We start from the raw sequence: 18,661 nt of genomic DNA on the forward strand, positions 1-18,661 counted from the left end.
TTACTTCTTTATAAATCAAAGGAAGTTTTAATTGAACATTATTAGCATGTAAATGCTGTTTGAGCCCTCTTAGAACAGGCACATTGCTATGCAGGTAATGGGTAGGGTATAAGGGAAAAGTGATGTATGCAGAAGGAAAGGGAAAGGTGGGGAGGTGTGCTCCCAGAATGTGTCAACATTACTTTTATCATGACAGACTATGGGGTCCTGGAGGATGGGGAGGAGGTCCTTGGGTTTACAGTGGTGGGCCAGTATGTTGTCTGGTTGAGCAGAAGGTTAAAGGAACTGCAGCTCCACCCTGTACTACTTTCCTGTGATGGGAAATGCCCAAGAGCCTGTCAAACCAAGGAAAGCTGCTCCTGATGCAACCTTCCCGATTCCCTGTAGAATGATATTGTCCTGTGCCAGAGATGTGGCTCAGATGTAACAGAGCATGATTCATCTGTGGGGAAGTTGGTCATGCTGATGGAAAAGGCCAGGAGAGAGGGGAATGTGACTGAGTAATAAGCCACGTGGCCTGCTTTTCGTGTGGCTTAGACAGCAGGGCGAGGATTTGGGTATGAGAGGGGAGGCTGTGGTTGGTGAGCAGGAGCAGGAAGAGCTGTCTGACTGCTTGTTGCTTTAGGGAGGCATCCTGGGACTGGGATGAGAAGCCATGCCCTGGGGAAGGAAAGCTGTAGCCTTCTCCTTGTTGAAAGGGCCATGTGGAGAAGCGGGAGCATGGCCTGGACGTTTTCATGTAATGTGTACATGGCTGGTATCACTGTGCCAAAAGCTTCAGATGTGGCCTCAAGATTCCTCAGTGTCTAGAAGACAAATCAGTGCCTGGCCTAGGAGATTTCCCCTCCCCACCACTTTGGCACACCTGTTTTGGTGGTGCTCCATCTTAAAGCACAACTGTGCTGCAACAGCTATTCTTTCTAAGTCTGGGACCAAGTGTTTAGGCAATAACTAGTTGTTATTTCTTATCCTTACACACCTTCTGCAACAGCTGTTCTTACTGATCCAGAAAATGCTTGGAAAGATGACAAATAGTGATGGAACTGGTGTTAATTGTAAAATCATAGAAAAATTGGATTGGAAGGGATTTCTGAAGGTCATCTAGTCCACCCCTTTGCTCAAAGCAGGACCATCCCCATCTAGATCATCCCAAGCATGGCTTTGTTGAGCTGGGTCTTAAAAACCTCCAAGGATGGATACTCCATAACTTCTCTGGGTACGCTGTTCCAGTATTACTAGCCACCTTCTGAGAGAGGTTTTTTTCCTAATATCTAACTTAAACCTCCCTTGCTGCAACTTGAGACCATTGCATCTTGTTCTATTACCTGTTAATGGTTGATGAGAACTGCTAAGTCCAGAAACAAGTATTGTATTCTTTCTTAGGAGCTCCTTAAAATTTTTTGCAGGCTCTCAAGATGGGGAATACACCAACTGCTGCTGTTCTTGCTCTGGGGCCTCGGTCTCTTTGCTTCTCCCTAGAGCGCTGGATGGAGCTACTGCACACTGTTGGAATAAAATGTCAACCTACTGCCTTCCATTCCCTTCTGGCCTGTGGACCTCCCCCCCAAGAAACCATGGTGAAATCGCTCAAAAGACTTTTTTTCCCTGAACTTTTCTCTAACTCTTGCCCCAACAAGGGCTGCCTGGACATACTTGTTTCAGAACCAGGCTCACCACTTCTACATGAGAACACAGGCTGCTGTCATTGAAGCTCCTCAGTGGTGCTCCCCCAACTCACATACAGACACATAAATTTGAATGCTGCCCTTCCGATACAGCAGACACACTTTCTCTGAGATCTCTGAAGGTGGGCAAAGAAGCAGTTAATAATGTTTACAGTCTTTATTTCCTGCCCATGTACTTTGTATTATTCTGGGAAGAAGGGGAGGGGTTTACCTGGCAGAGGAGTTGGAAGTCATCTGCCGTATTTCAGGGGTGTGAGCTGTTGCTGTGATATCCTTCAGTCATGAGAGGGAAGGTGCAGCCTGGTGGGGTGAGGGACATTGGGGAGGATGATTGGCAGGGGTGGAGCAAGTGGGCATAATGATGGGTTTGCTTAACTTCTGTGGCTCAAAACAGTCTCATGCCATATGCATCTGCATGTTGAGAAGTATGGGGTGCCTGTGGGGCAGAGGAGCCTACAGGCTAGGCAAGAGGAAACTGCTGTGTGCAGGTGCATGGCACATTCTCTGTACAGATTTTCATGTGCTTGGCTGTATATAGCAGTATGTCCAAACTTGTGGGAGAAGGGCAAAGTTCCAGAGGACTGGAACAGGGCTGACATAATACTCTCCTTAGAAAAGGCAGTAAGCATAGTAGCAACTGCAAGGACTCCCTCCACATATACACTGAAGCCACAATGGATATCACAAGAGTTATGTCAGGATTAATTTAATAGATTTCATAGACATTAGGGCTGGAAGGGACCTTGGAAAGTATTTGTGTCCAGCCTCCTGCCCCAGGGGTAGGAAGTCAGCAGGGGTCATAGGATCCCAGCAATATAAACATCCAAATTTCTTTTGAAGGTGTTCAATGTAAGTGCTTGAACCACTTTCCGCGGTAGTCTATTCCAGACCTTTGGTGCTCGGACAGTAAAGAAATTCTTCCTTATGTCCAGCCTCAAACTGTCACAAGCTCCTCCATGACCATTCGATCCTGTCATCCCCTGAGGAACTCTGGTGAACAGATGTTCCCCCAGATCCTGGTGAGCACCCTTTATAAACTTATAGGCAGCCACCAGATCACCCCTGAGCCTGCGCTTTTGCAGGCTGAAGAGTCTCATAACTCCCAGCCTCTTATCATAAGGTCTATTTTCCTGACCTATGATCATGCATGTGGCTCTCTTCTGGACTCTCTCAAGCTTCTCCACATCCTTTTTGAATTGTGGAGCCCAAAACTGGATGCAGTACTCCAGCTGCGGTCTCCCCAAGGCCAAGTCCAACAGGAGAATGATGTCCTGGGATTTGCTTGAGAAGCATCTATGGATGCAAGCCAGAATTTTGCATCCTTTACTAGCTGCAGCATCCCATTGATGGCTCATGTTCATCTTGTGGTCAGTCATGATCCACAAATCCCCTTTGTCCATAGTGCTAGCCAGTGTAGCACTACCGAGCCTATAAGCATGCTGCAGGTTTTTCTTCCCAAGGTGGAGAACCTTGCATTTTTCAGTGTTAAAGACCATCAAATTCTCATCTGCCCATTTGCTGAGCCTGTCAATGTCAGCCTGGATCACCATCCTGTCCTCAGGTGTGGATGCTTTACTCCAAAGTTTGGTGTCATCGGCGAACTAGGCTAGTACGCTTCTGACACCAATGTCCACATCATTAATGAAGATGTTGAATAGTACAGGCCTGAGGACAGAGCCTTAAGTGACCCCACTGGTCACAGCGCACCACGACAATTGAATTCCATCAGCCACCACCCTCTGGGTCCTACTGCGGAGCCAATTCCCCAGCCAGCAGACCGTGGTGAGGCTGAGGCGACAGGTGTCCGGTTCTGCTAAGATGTGATCATGGGATACCAGATCAAAGGCTTTTTTAGATATATGAAATCTCTCCCTTCTCCCTTGTCCAGGTGATAGGTCACCTGGTTGTAAAAGGAAATGAGATTGGTCAAGCAAGACCTACCTGCAACAAACCCGTGCTGGCTATCCCTCAGAATGTTGCCATTGGCCAGTCTGTTAAGGGTGGCCTCTTTGATAATCTTTTCTAAGACCTTCCCCATGATAGAGGTCAGGCTGATGGGCCTGTAGTTTGCCAGATCCACATTCCTCCTTTTCTTGAAGTTAGGCACCACATTGGCCTTCTTCCAATCATTGGATATTTCACCAGAGCGCCAGGAATTCTCAAAGATCCATGCCAGGGACTAAGCTATGATGCTTGCCAGCTCCTGGAGTACCCTGGGGTATAAACTGTCAGGGCTGGCTGATTTGAAGGTGTCCAGCCTCTCAAGGTGTTCCTTCACAAGATCAGCATTGCTAGAGGGTAAGGAATCTCCATCACCCAGGTGCTCCTGTCCCGTAATGGACAGGGGCATCCCCTGGGACTGGTGAAAAACCAATGCAAAGTACCCATTTAACAAGTTGGCTTTTTCTTGGGCATCAGTTGTTAGTTGTCCCTTCTGGTTTAGTAGGGGTCCAATGTTACCCTTGGTTTACCTCTGGCTCCCCACATATCTGAAAAAGGACTTTTGATTGTCCTTGATACTTGTAGCTGGTTGGAGTTGAGTTGCAGCCTTGGCTTTTCTGGTTCACTCCCTGCACGTCCAGACCAGTGCAGAATATTCTTGTTGGAGGTGGATCCAGTCCTTCATCCTTTGTAGGTCTTTCTTTTTAGATGCAGGAGGTCTGCTAGTTCTCTGCAGAGCCAGGGGGGCTGCTGTGCCCTTTTGCTGCCTTTCCTTCGAGATGGGATAGACTTTGCTTGTGCATCCAGGATCGCTCCCTTAAGGAGCAGCCACTCATCCTGAACTCCCCTCCCCTTTGGGTCATGGTCCTTAGGCCTCATTGACAAGCCTCCTGAGCTTGTCAAAGTCAGTTTTCCTGAAACTGAGGACTTCTGTATTGCTGACTTGCCAGGTTTATGGTGGATGGTGAAGGTGATCAGGTCGTGGTCACTGTCACCCAGCTTCCCTTTGATCATTAGGTCACTGATTAGGTTGTCCACCATTGCTAGTACCAGGTCAAGCAGTGCTTTACCTCTTGTCAGCCTGTAAACTTCTTGCATCAGATAGAGCTCTTCCATGCATGTGAGAGAGCTTTGCAACCATTTGGATTTGGCCGAGTGCTCTTCCCATGAGATGTCTGGGTAGTTGAAGTCTCCCATGACATGCATTGTGAGTGCGTGGCCTCAGCCAATTCCCTGGTGAACTCCTGGTCAAGCTCTTGATCCTGGGTAGGAGGTCTGTAGTAGGCTTCCAACATTGTGTCTTCTGTGCCGTGTTCCCCACGGATTTTGACCCAGAGGGTCTGCAGTCATTCACCCATGGCACCAATGTCTGCTTGCAGGGATGTGTAGCTTTCCTTGACATAGAGAACTACACCCCCGACCAGCTGTCCACTTGATTTCTCCTGTACATGTTATACGTGTGGCCCGGTCATAGGTGGAGTCCCACCAGGTCTCTGTTATCCCTATGACATCATAATTATTTGTGTTAAGCAGGAGGACATATTCCTCCTGTTTATTCCCCAAGCTCCTGGTGTTTGTGTACAGGCAGGCAAGTGTCCCCTTGGGGGCCCTTTCCTTGCCTACAGATCGTTCCAGGGTTGGGGTATTGGTGGGCTTCCTTAAGTGCCTTGGCCTGCTGGCTTTGCAAGCATTGCTCAGTGGGCCAGCAGTGGCGATAGTCCCCCCATCCCCCAGCGGGCTTACCTGAAAGCCCGGTGGAGCACGTCAGCCAGTCTGGCTGAGAAGAGCCTCCTCCCCAGTGGAGAGAGGTGGAGGCCATCCCTTCCCAGCAGCTCGCTGCCTCTCTCTCCAAAGAGCGGGGTGAGGTCATCGAAGCTGAAGCCTTTCCGATGACACCAGCGCTGCAGTCTTTGGTTCACTACCTCAATACTCCTCTCGCTTTTCAGCTCGTAGCCCGAGACTGGGAGGATTGAGGAAAACACAACCTGCACCCCCAACCCCTTTAGCCCTGTTCCCAAATTCCTGTAGCACTTCATTACCTGGTTGGGATTGCTCTGAGCCATGTCATTCGTGCCCACATGGATAAGAAGCATGGGGGAGTGGTCAGTGGGCTGGAGGAACTTAGGGATCTTCTCCACATTGTCTTGGATATGGGCTCCTGGGAAGCAGCAGTCTTTCTGGGCTAAGGGGTTGGGGTGGCAGATTGCCCTCTCAGTCTTCCTCAGGATGGAGTCTCCCACAACAAACACTTTGCGTTTTGTCTTAGGGAGCACGGGAGTGGTAGCGACAGCTGTGCCTGTGTTGCCTACAGGAACTGGCGGCATGGCAGGCTCAGCTGGGGCTGCAAGAGGTTCATACCCGTCTCAAAGCTCCAGAGGGGTGGGGACCTTGGTGTGGCAGGCCTTGGGGCCCTTGACCATCTTGGTCCAACCCCTTGACTGGACAGAATGGGAGGTCCCCGAGTCCCCCCTTTTCCTGGAAGGTGACCGAGGATGAAAGGCAGACAGTTCGGTAATGGCCTGAACAAGTGTCTGACCAGTGCATTTGATTTCCAGCATCTCTGAGAGAGTGATCCTGAGGCCTGTAGGTCCCTACCTACTACCCCCTGCACTGTCCCTACATTAAATTCAGTGTCCTCCTTCATGGCCTTGTGTCCCCTCTCACTCCTCTAACAGAGGTGTGGGGTGATGCAGATGAGTTGTGGGACTCAAAGCCTCAAGCAGAGTGGAATAGAAGCTGTATGGGGCTGGATCATGGCTGATCTATGCCCATTTCCCTGACATACACCCCATGCAGCTATCAGGGATGGTTTATACCCCCTACCACTATGTGGTTACATCCTGCTCTGGCCATACCACCTTATTTGCCAGACAGGGAAATTGGGACCTGTGGCAGGATGGTCCCTAGGGGTGCTGTGACCTCTCCTAGTGCCCTTGCCCTCTGTGCCAAGTCTGGGTCCTGAACGCACCCTCTTTATCTCACCCGCCACGTCTTTGATCTTATTATTATCAATGGGAGGCTGCCTTCTTGCCCCCTTGGCATGGGGCCGGTCTTGCTATACCACGATTCTATGGCTACTCCCTGTGCCGGCCGTCGCCGGCCTGTCTCTGTGACCGTCCTAAGCAGCCCGCTCTCTCTCTTTGGGATTCCTAGTAGACTCGCCCTTCTCTCCGGGGCTTTCCATTGTGCTTGCCCCCTTCCAGGCTTCCCCTTCATAGGCAGTGCCCCACTGGGCCTGCCCAATGTCCAATATACACGTCCTCTCCCAGGGCCTGCTCTAAGATACTCGCGCCTCACGTGCTCTCCGCCCCCACCGGGGCCCTTGCTTGCGCTCGTCGTGCTCTCCGCCCCCACCGGGGCCCTTGATCGCACTTGTCGTGCTCCCCTGCCCGCACTGGGGCCTTCTATGCCTGACTTGGGCTTCCCAAGGTTGGGGCTCAGGTGGCTTTAGCCTCACTTGGCCCTGCAGACCCGCTTTCTTGGGCCTATGCCCCACTGGGGCTCTTCCCAATTGGGGTTCCCAATTGGGGCTCGTCCCGATATCGCCCCTGCTGGGCTGGGGTCGGGACACCCCACTACGCGGCACCCTCTGTGGTGCTAGGAACTCCCCCTCTACCGGGGAGCTCCCTTGAGGCCTCCTCCACCCCTACAGCCTCGCCCGGTCCTCCGGTGGAATAATCACAAGAACCCGAAACAAAAACTCAAAGCCCCTCGGCTACAGCATATATCTTAAGCCAACCTGGCTAACCTTCTCTCATCCCTGTCAGGGTCCTCTCCACCCTGTATCTGCACGCTGGTGCACAACACTACCCTGCTTGCTCTAGCAGAGCTCTTGCTCCTTAGGCTGCCAGAGGGGAACTGGCTCTGGCCTCAGCCTTCTCTGTTTATGAAGGCCAGGCCCTGCCCCCTGGCAGTTAGCTGACCCAATTAGTTGCTTTGGCAACACACAGCTGTGCTGCCCTATTGAGTGGCAGCTAAGCCTATATCACCATATTAGTAACAGGCTCCTTAGTGCCCTGCTACGCACCATTATCTAGTAGCAGGCACCCTGGTGCCCTGCTACAGGACCAGACCATTCTCCCTTCCCACCATGATTCAGGACTGGGCCACCTCCCCTTGCCCTGAGGGGTCCAAGCAGGCCCTGATGCCCTCATATGGCTGCATCAGGTACTCCCTCACCCCCACAAGTGCTGGATCAGCCCCATGCTCCAAATATGGGCTATGGATGCACTAAGCAATGTTCATCCAGCCCCAGGGGGAAAATGTTGGGTACCACTGTTCTAGATGACAGGCACCTGGGTTGCAGGACCTGTAGCTTCCCACAAGAGCACCCTAGCTATTCAGCCCTGGGGGCAAAATATGTGTTTTCACTTCTCAGGCTACGTTTGTTAGCCACGGGTTTTGGCTGACTCAATTTTAGGGGTCTGAAGACTTCTACATATCTATAAGGAATGTGTGGTACGTGCTTTGGCAGCTGGTGGGCATGCTCAGTCTGTATGTACACTTAGTGGTGCATAACCATCTACATGCACAGGGAAATGCATTCAAGGACAGGATTTTCTGTGCAGAAAGTGTTAAATTGCCCTGTACATAGTCAAAAAATGGACGCAGAGAGAACTAGAAAACAAGCACAGTGTCACTCCAATGATCTTGTGATAAATTCCAGAGAAAGTTTGTGACCAAACCAAGAATTCTGTTGTCTCCTATTCCTGACTCAATACAAAACAGTCCTGGCTTTCTAATCACAGGGTTTGGAGATTGCCTCTGGAAGCTGGGACTTTTGAAGGCCCCTACATTATTTTGACATGAAATGTCCAGTAGGATCTGAGATTAATACTCCTAGAGGTGTGATAGGATCTAAGTACAAATTTATTAGTCAAGGCTAGAAAAAGCAAACAAATAGCACACAGCAGATTCATCTTGCCTGCCAAAGACAAATTCCCAATTTATAATGGATATGTAGGCTTTCCCACCATTACCACTTTTCTTACGAGGATCTCAACACAACATTAGAAAATTCAGCTTCCTACATTCCTGTGTTTGTTTAGCAGTATAAATCTCATGTCCAGGCAGGAAAAACAAGCTGTTCTGTTAAATATCTTGTTTGTTCACTAGAGTGCAGTATAAACCTACGCAGGGCTGGCTGTGACTTAAGTGAAACACATATTTACAAACGAATGATTTGGAAGTGAGTTACAGATGGAATAAAGTTTGTGGAGACTCTGTTCAAGGCACTTTTGCCCGTTCTTTTAGACATACTAAGCTGTTTGAGGGATAGGATAAAAGTGTGTGAACAATTAGTCAAAGAGATTAGGCTTTTACCACATCAGCTTGATAACACACTCACAGTGAGCAACCTAAAGGGAAAGTTAGACTTTAGATTTGGGCCTAAGTGTAGGAAGCCTTTGGTTGAAGACAATCTGTGTATACTGGCTTGAAGCACAGAGAAGTTATCCTGCAAAATCCATTCACTATTTTTATCTGGAACAATTTTTAAGTGAACGCCGTGGGATCAGGACAATCTGTTCAATAGAACAGGGTGTGAAATTTAATAAATCTCTCAAAAGTTTCTCTTCCTTTTAGAATTCACCAGAAAACCCTTGGGCCAGGATCTATTCATTTTATGCAGCTCTGATTCCTGTTATTTCCATTCTGCTTGTCTACAGACAGTTCATACAACAAAATTCATTAACTTTTCTTATCTGGAACAATTTCAACATTCACACTGAGGTGCCAGGGTCATCCCTTCATTATAAAAGGGTGTGAAATGTATTGAATCTCTCTAAACTTTCTCTTTCTTTTAGAATATCCCAAATCCCCTGGGCCAGGACCCATTCATTTTCCAGAGCTCTGATTCCTGTTATTTCCATTTTGCCTCAACCTGTTAATAGAGTTTAAGAATGTTTGCATTCCTTTCCAATTCATAGACACACAGACAACTTTCCTTACAGCCTGCTTGACTTCCTTGTTTCTCAGGCTGTAAATGAGAGGGTTGGCCAATGGAGTCAGCACAGTGTAGAAAAGAGAGAATGTTTTGTTCAGGGCTCTAAGGGTGTTGGTTCTTGGGAACATGTACACTAAAATTAGGGTCCCATAGAAAATGGTCAGCACAGTAATATGAGAGGAACAGGTGGAAAAGGCCTTTTGTCTCCCAGTAGTGGAAGGGATTCTCAGTATGGTAGTGATAATACAGACATAGGACATGAGAGTCAAAAGGAATGGGGGTAAAACAAATATACAGTCAAGACTGAGAACTGCAAGTTCAATCTCATAGGTGTCGCTGCAGGAGAGTTTAATTATTGGAACATAGTCACAAAAGAAATGATCAACTTGACTGGGTCCACAGAAGGTTAATTGTAACAAGAAGAAATATACAATGGAGGCAACTATAAATCCACTGATCCATGAGCCAGCTGCAAGGCTGAAACAAAATTTGTCACTCATAAGGGCTGCATAATGCAATGGTTTACATATGGCTAAGTACCGATCATAAGACATCACAGATAAGAGACAGCATTCTGTAACTAACAACATACCAAAGAAAAAAAATTGGATGAAGCAGCCAGAGAATGAAATGGTTCTGTCACCAGTGAGGAGGCTGGCCAGCATCCTGGGCAGGACAGTGCATGTATAGCAGGTTTCCAAGCAGGACAAGTTCCCCAGGAAGAAGTACATGGGAGTGTGCAGATGCTGAACAGCAATAATTAGCGCAAGTATGAGGATGTTCCCAGCTATGGTTGCAATGTAGAGCAGGAGAAACAGCAGGAAGAGAAGTACTTGCAGCTCTGGAAATATTTCAAATCCCAGGAGGATAAATTCAGTGATAGAAGTTTGATTTCCTATTTCCGCATCTGCCATGGCAGAAGAGCAATTCCATACAGCTCTGCAAAATAATCTGAATCAAACAGACACTTTGAATATCATGGAATCAGTCCATCTCCTGAATTTTTAAGAGATTAACTTTCCCTGAAAATGATCTATCTAGGTTGGTGTTTCAAAGTTCAAGCTAGGAGGTGAACAGGCCATCATATTCCTTTCTATAACGGCTTCATGGAAGCCATTGCCCCACCCATTGCATTGCGAGAAAAGAAAGGGTAAACTTTTCTTTTGCAGACATGTAAGAACTGTTTTACAGTATGTCTGAATACTGCTTCATGTACCCCTCCTAGTTTCATCAGGTCAAACAATGAGGATTTTGGTCTGGGAATATTCATCTTAGAGTGTAGCACAATATATGGCATGTAATTTTTCCCATTTTCTTCTATCCCCAATTATATTACCGATTTTCTAACTCAAAGTTATGAAGTATATGTTTTAATTTTAAACAGGTGATAAGATTAATGCCAGTCATAGTGTTCCTCTTATTTCTAGATTTGTGCTGCTATAGAAGCTGAAAGTTAATAAAAGAGTTATAGTTTTTAGTTTAAATTTCTTAAACTCTAGATTAAAATTCTGACCAGCCCTTACATGATACAGTAAAAATTGGTAATGACATAAATTTGGTTTGCCAACCTAGAGCACTGCAATCTTTCTGAGACAAAATTGGTACATGATGAACACTAAAGAAAAGATTGTGAGTCAGAATAAAATCACACTGTCTCTCCAGAAGCAGATGGAAGGCAGACTTTTGTGGTGGTCTGGGTACGATGCTCTGTTACTTCATTGGGAAGTACTGCCCACCCCAAGGGCTTGGAAAGCATTTGTCAGGTTCCTCAGATCATGACATTGGTTTAACTGGAAAGACATGTCATTAGACAAAAGAAGTAACTTTTCCCCTCCCTACAAGCTGAGCTTGTTTTAGAAAAAAGGCATCTAACCAAAATGCAAGATAGGTACATGTGTGCGTCCCTACTGAAATTCACACTTGGTACTATGGGACTATGCTGAGAACTGAGCATAGAAAATCCAGTACATTGGTCCTGTGCTGTAATGTAATAGATGGAGACACAACTGGATGCTTGAGCATCCTGAATGACAGCTGCAAACAGGGCAGTAGCAGTGGCTTCTGCTTTAATAGTAGTGTGGCTTCCAGTTACCCCAAACAGATCATTTTCCATGCATGGTAAAGGGCTGTCATGGGTGGCATTGGAAACTTTTTGCACTCCTGCCCTGGCTCACGAAGCACTATGGCAGATACCTCTTAGACCAGTTTTGGATCCATCTCTCAAGAGAGCAGTATTTGTCCCAAAAGTACAAAAATCACACAGTAAACTGATACAGGGGTGTAGGTTGTAGCCATGTTGGTCTAAGGCCATAGGCAGACAAGGTTCTTTGTGTGAATCTGAGATCTTTTATTAGACCAGCTTAAATAGTTGGAAAACAATTATTAAGCCAAGGAAGTTTCAGCGGTCGGTGTGCACTCTTCCTGGATGGAATGAAAAGTAAAGAAGCCAGAGGCTGGTCTGGTCTGTGTACAAGTCATGCAGTCAGTGAAAATGTAGTTAATGGGTGAGGGACAGGCTGGGGGGGAGGGGTGGGGGAGAGAGAGAAGGGGATGAATAGTGGAGAGATGCCTGACATCTGACTCCCTAGGTATGTTATAATGTGTCATAAAACCAAATGCCCTTATGGAAAATACGTAGGAGAGACCAAACAATAACTGCGCACCAGAATGAACGCACACGGGTAATCTATCAAAGACAGAAATACCCATTACCTGTGGGGGCACATTTCTCACAAGAAAACCACTCTCTCACCAATCTCTCAGTCCTGATCCGGAAAGGAAACTTAGAAAACACTTCCCAGAGACGAGCCTATGAACTCCACTTCATCAGCCTCCTGGACACTAAAAATCATGGACTAAATATAGACATTGGATTTATGACACATTATAACCCTGACAGCGGATTCCCTAGGTATCTCTCCTATTCATCCTCCTTCTTTTTCTCCCCTCTGCCCCCCACCTGTCTCTCACCCTTTGACTCCTCAATCTACATTTTCACTGACTTCCTGTCTTGTATGCAGACCAGCCCAGCCTCTGGCTTCTTTACTTTTCACTCCATCCAGGAAGAGCACATACCAACTGCTGAAACTTCCTTAGCCTGACAAAGGGTTTTTGAACCCAAAAGCTTCCTTAATAATTGTTTTCCAACTATTTAAGTTGGTCTAATAAAAGATCTCAGATTCATGAAAAGAACCTTGTCTGATGATAAACTGATGGCATTGACCTCTAGGCTGTTGTCAAGGATCAAATTAAAGTAATGAAAGGGTATTGGGTGAACTTGAAACACAATTATTCGCATGAGCCAAGAAATTTTCAGTGCCATCTATGACAGGGCTAAATATCAGGTCAGGGTAATTCCCAGGGCAATGAAAAGTGAATTCTTGTTACGGTTACACAGTGCACCACTGCAGACCATGCAGAACTATAGATTTGTGGCCAAAGAGGAAAGATGGTCTTAAAGATCATTTTGATTCTTTTAAAATCAGGATTTAACATATCCCTAGAAAGCTGAAGCAGAAATGGTCTTTCATGGAACGTACCCTCCAAGCCCTTGGGAAAGAAACCAGGAGGAATTTATTGGTGAGTTATCTCCTAAAGGAAGAGGCTACAAATATTTGCTGGTGACCGTAATTATTTTTTCATCCTGGGTTAAGGCGTTTCCCATAAAACAGCTGTGGAAACAATTTAGTAACTAACGTGTGTGCTCAGCAGGTTGGGATTATGGAAGGTTACAGATACAAACAGAAGTGGAGTGAAAGAGGTCTGAGCGCTAGGACTAGATCAGCAACTGTTATAATATGGAGACACCTAACCTAGAAATTTTACCAACAGTAGCAAAGTCTGTCACAGGAGCACATTACTGGAGTTAATGCTGTAGGAACCCATGGGGTGCGAGTGTTCCTTTAGTTTTCCTGTACATTTGTGCAAGGGAAAAACTTAACAATTTTTTCCCCATATATAACTTGTGCCTGGTTACCCAGCATCCTCTTGGGAATCAGTAATGAGCTCTTTACTTGGTCCCTGAGCCCCAGTTGCCCTGACTGAACAATGCCTACAGCATGTGGAATCCTGATCCTTTCCTGTGAAGTGTCTGCTGCCCAACCCTGCATGGTGTCATCTGCAAATTTATTTAGTGCATATGGCTGCAATGACAAGGAAAACTTTTACCTAGTTTCTTGCAGATGGATTCATAAGAGTCTGTAGAATTTTACAAGTATTAAAACTCTAGCCAAAGCCCATTCAAATGAACACAAATTTTTCCGTTGACTGCACTGTATGTTATATCATGACATGCACATACTTGTATTTAGTCTCACGTCAAATATAAATGTGGGAGGGAGGACATTTAGGAGTAGCATTCCTGCATTTGTGCAGGCAGTTTGATCAAACAACTTTTGAGGTCATTACGAATCTTATGATTTTATCACATGTCCATTTAAATTAAGTGGAAATGTTTATGAGAGCCATTTTCTGTTAGAGAGTGATCAGACACAGCCTTTTGGCCAGTTTTTTTCAAAGTTCAGTCTCTAAAAATCATTTGTACTATTATTATCAATCCAGTATATCTGACAGATCTAAATCTTGACCAACTGAAGTTGCATTAAGGAGAAAGAATTAAATCTTGGAATCCATATTATGCAAACCAAATATGATTTTTATTCTGACTGCCTTTTTTCTTAACTCATATTTTAACCTAATAAGAGAGATTTATTCCTTTAAACACTCAAAATGCTGTCATGTAATTATACTTATTTACTGTTTGGTATTACATATCCTGACATTCCTCTATGCTTAATAAATGTCAAACTTATATAGGAATTATTTTATCTATATCACATTTTACATAATTGAAATATTTTGAAACTAAGAAATAGGCCCAAAGAAAATAGAAACTGAAGGATGAATATTTCCTATAGACAATGAATGCCTTTTCTTTTTGGAATGTACCATTCTATATTAAGGTTGAAGTATTCAGGTTATTTATTTTGTTTATTCATTACTGAGTCTTGCAATATAGGTTAGAGGTGAAAAAAATTCTGTTCAGATAAGTTAAATAGCATTCATAAAAATGTCCAAATGCATATGGTGAATTTTAATATTGATCATATTTTGGGAAATTGAAACATAACCTAATGCTGCTATAGGACAAAGGTCAGTTCAGAATATTATTTATATGGAACAGGTTTGATTATAGCATTTCTATTCATAAGTGGACAAATTAGTTCTATCTTTCTATCTATTCATCCCTTTACCTACCTCCCCGCTGATGCACCCTTAAAACTGATATCATATTATTTGAAGAAAAAAAGTGAAAATATTAGCTTACATTCAAAGGGTGTAGAAAAGCTTGAATCTCTGATGTGGTGCCTTCTATCTTCATTCAGGAGACCTAACTATTGCTTCTGTAGTCAACCTTCTTTCCTGATGCATTTTACATTCATTATTTCACCGATTTGAGAGATGCGCATATTCTAAGAGAGAAGCTGTGGTTCCTCACCCACACTTTTGTCCACTTGTGGGTTATAGGCATAACACAATATCAGTTTCTCCCTGAAGTCATTATTTATTCTGTCTTTGAGAAGATGATAATACTCCAGACACTTCTGCTGATGGGCATGTCGTATCATTATTGTGCAGGCAAAGCCATAATATGAACAGAACCAAGTAAACAATCCCTCCCCCTCCTCCCAAAAAAGACAGAGAGAGAGAGAGAGAGAGAGAGAGAGAGAGAGAGAGAGAGATGGGAGCTTGAAATATCATGATGAAATGAATAGCAAAGAAAATGAAAAACAAAACAACCCCCCCTCCACTCTCCTTAGGATTGGCATAGTGTCACTGATTATGAAGCAATTATCACCTCTACAAGTTACTAGAATTATGGACCTAGTCTAACATCTGTTGAGGGATGAAATCTCCCATGGGCTACATTTCCAATTTCAAGATGCTCACAAAGGAGAGGGGAAGAACTAACATGGGCAAGGAAAAAATAAATTCTGACATGCAAAAATGTTTCACTGAGTCAAATCTAAAACACATTCGCTGCTTTGTCAAAGAACATCCCAAATAATTGGAGAATAAAGTTGGAGAGGAACAACTATTCATGTCAATTGTACTAGATCCTGTGTTTATCTGTTGTGCTTTTGTATGACCCAGGCCATTCCTAACTGAAGTGCTTTATTTGTGGCAGAGGGAATGCTATTGAGGTGCTACATAAATAGGGGATGGAGAACTGGTTTCCAAGCATGCTTCTAGGCCTCTTGACCAAAAAGGCTTCCAGGAATATCTAAGTGACAATATGAGAGTATTTTGAGTATATGACCCCACCTGGCTTCTGCTTAGCAGTTCCTGTCCTGCAAAATGGCAGGAACAGGGTTTTAAAATAAGTAACAGCAACTTGTGGGAGCAGATAGTCTTAGAGGCCTGGGGCGATGGGCAGTGGTAGGAAAACTTCAGTTGAGTAGGGCCACCGACATGAAGATCTGCATGGGACTAGAAGCATGCCCCCAACGTAAGGGTACCAGTGATGCCCTGATAGACTCTCATCTGTCACCAAAGGGTAGAGAAGTCCATGACCAGATTAGGTAACTTGGAGGTGATCTATGCCATCAGCCAGTGCTGGCACTGTTTCCTCCAGAGGACCATGCCTGGTATTATCCAGATGAACTTACTGATCTGAAGTGGAGCAGTGACTGGCATGCACCCTCCCATCCTATGCCCAGATAACTGTAGCTCAGAAGACATCAGCTTCAAGTATTAATTCTCCATCTTGTTGCATATCATCATGGGGCCCTGGACACCATTTCCCCAAGGAACCATACAGTGTTTAGGCAAGGTTCATTACACTAAGGTCCTTGGGTACACCAAATGGTGCTCTGGTTAATGTGGAGTGTGTTTGCATGTGCCGGTACCAGCACGGAACTGGAAGGAGTTAATATTTCCTTACCTGCAACAACTGCTTCTTGGGTAGCTGATGTACATGCTCCTCCCCTGGCTCATGAAGCTGTATGGCAGACACCTGGAGCAATTCATTTATAATGTGAACAGCTGCTTTGTGAGCAAAAGTTTCAGGTTGGGCACCTTAAGTATTAGTGGGGAACAGTGAACCATTGTTCCTGGAAGATCATGGGCACTCACAACATCTGAGATACAAGAAGCAAGACCTTCCATGAGACTGGGCTGCAAGGGCTCGCCAGCTAATACCACAATCAAGAACCCCAATTCATGAGTATCACAGCCTTCAGGGCATTCTTTTCGGGGGAAATCTAATGTACCCTGGTGCTGTGCTGCAATGTGGGATGAAGGCACACTTGTCTTCAGCTCAAATATATGTTGAGTGAAATACTTTTGCTCGTTTTAAATAAAAAGATAGTTTAACAAAGGCTTTTTACAGTCCTGTTAGAACAAACAGTGTTAAGCAGATGGTGGGTAAGGCATGAGGGAAAAACAACTCAGGCAGGAGGAGAGGCAAAGTGGGTAGGTGTGCTCTCAGAAAGTGTGCATCCTACCCTGGCAATTGTGGAATAAAGTGATGAATTGTCAATCACTCTATGAAACTGCAAGTGTTAAGGCTTATGAATTGTAAGTGATCTAGTGTAGGGGATGACAAGGCAGCCCAGTTAGGCTGACTCCCCGCCCCCAAATGGGGATGGGAACTCAGCCCAGACAGGCTGAGTTCCTTTCTCCAGCCCCATGGTCCAGCAAAATGGTTGACATAGTGTCAAAACAACCTCACTGTTTCGACTCAAAATTACATTCAGTACAAAACACCGTTCCATCCAGATCTCAAAACTCAAGTTGGAATGAAACAGTGCCGTTTCACACAGCCCTACCCTCTATGCCCCTCTGGCCCCTGGACCTGCCTCCTGAGGAGCCTTGGTGCAGTTTCTACAAAGTATTTATTTTCTGGACTTTTGCTTTCCTTCTGCCCCCACAAGGACTGCTTGGACACATTTGTACCACAACCAGGATTGCCACTATCATATGAGATCACAGGATCCCCTCACTTCCCCCTCACCCCAGAAAAACACACCTTCGTGCTGCCCTCTTTAAATTACAGCCTAAGCACTTTCCCTGTGACATCTGAAGGTGAAGGAGAAGCACTCAGTTGCAGAATGGACTGGCTATGGGTTACAAAACTCTGCCATGCCCTGATTCATTGCTGCTTCCCTTTTTTAGAGGGTCTCAGTTGTCAGTGGAACTGGCCAGGAAAGGATGGAGTTAAGGATCCTTAACCAGTGGTCTTTCTTTCAGATAGCTTGCTATTTTTGCTTTGAATAGCATTTATGGAAAAGGAAACACTGCAGGAAACCTTGATTTGAGGTCAGATGGGAGACGGGATGGGTGAAGTCCTTTACTGACTCTCAAGTGAGTGCTGCTGTTAGCGCTACACATCACTTCATTCCCTTCATCTACATTTTTATATTCCTCTGTGTTCGGATTCTTGATTCCCTGCCTCATGCTACTTGGAATTGTTATGGGCAGGGAAGAGGGGGTTGACAGTGATTTGCCTTATATCAGGGATGTAAGCTTTTGTTGTGATAGCCTTCAGTCATGGGAGAGATGGGAGAGAAGGTGGTGGGGTAAGGGTGGCAGGGAAGGGGTTGCACTTCCATAACTCAGAACAGAGTCATGCCATGTTCATCTGCATGTTGACAAGTGTGGGGTGCTCTTGGAGTAAAAGTGGACATGGACTAAAGACAAGGGAAACATTAGGGGCAGGGGCACAGACTCAAGGCAGGTTTCTTGTGCTTGGTTGTATTTACATGAATAGCGACTAATAACCTCTACAGCTAGGGACAGACATTCAAAAAGCCAGAGCCTGAATTGATTAAACTTTTGCAGCTTAGTCTAACTTGCCTGGGTTGAACCGGTTTGTAACAATACAGGCATTCAGGCATGTGCCTGCAGCTGCTCAGGCCAGGAGCAAGGGGGCATTAGAGCATGTCCTCAGCTACAGGGGAGCTGTGCTGGGCCGGGGAGCAGCGGGCATGGCCAGTCATAGTTTCATAGATGTAGGGTCAGAAGGGACCTAAGTAGATCATCAAGTCCAACCCCCTGCCCTTGGCAGGAATGAATACTGGGCTCATATGAC

The 18,661-nt window shown here is 45.6% G+C and overlaps 1 protein-coding gene across 1 annotated transcript; it reads right to left on the reverse strand.

Moving 5' to 3' along the window:
* Window positions 1–9,461: 9,461 nt before the first annotated feature.
* On the reverse strand, window positions 9,462–10,505 carry LOC149862599 (olfactory receptor 11A1-like). The gene has a single exon (XM_090053263.1). It carries the CDS (start codon window positions 10,482–10,484, stop codon window positions 9,462–9,464), a length of 1,023 nt encoding a protein of 340 aa, XP_089909389.1. The 5' UTR covers window positions 10,485–10,505.
* Between the last annotated feature and the right edge of the window lie 8,156 nt (window positions 10,506–18,661).

Source organism: Crocodylus siamensis, chromosome 6 (genome assembly GCF_052110815.1).
Source record: "Crocodylus siamensis isolate JL-2025a chromosome 6, ASM5211081v1, whole genome shotgun sequence".
In the NCBI taxonomy this organism is placed as follows: domain Eukaryota; kingdom Metazoa; phylum Chordata; order Crocodylia; family Crocodylidae; genus Crocodylus; species Crocodylus siamensis.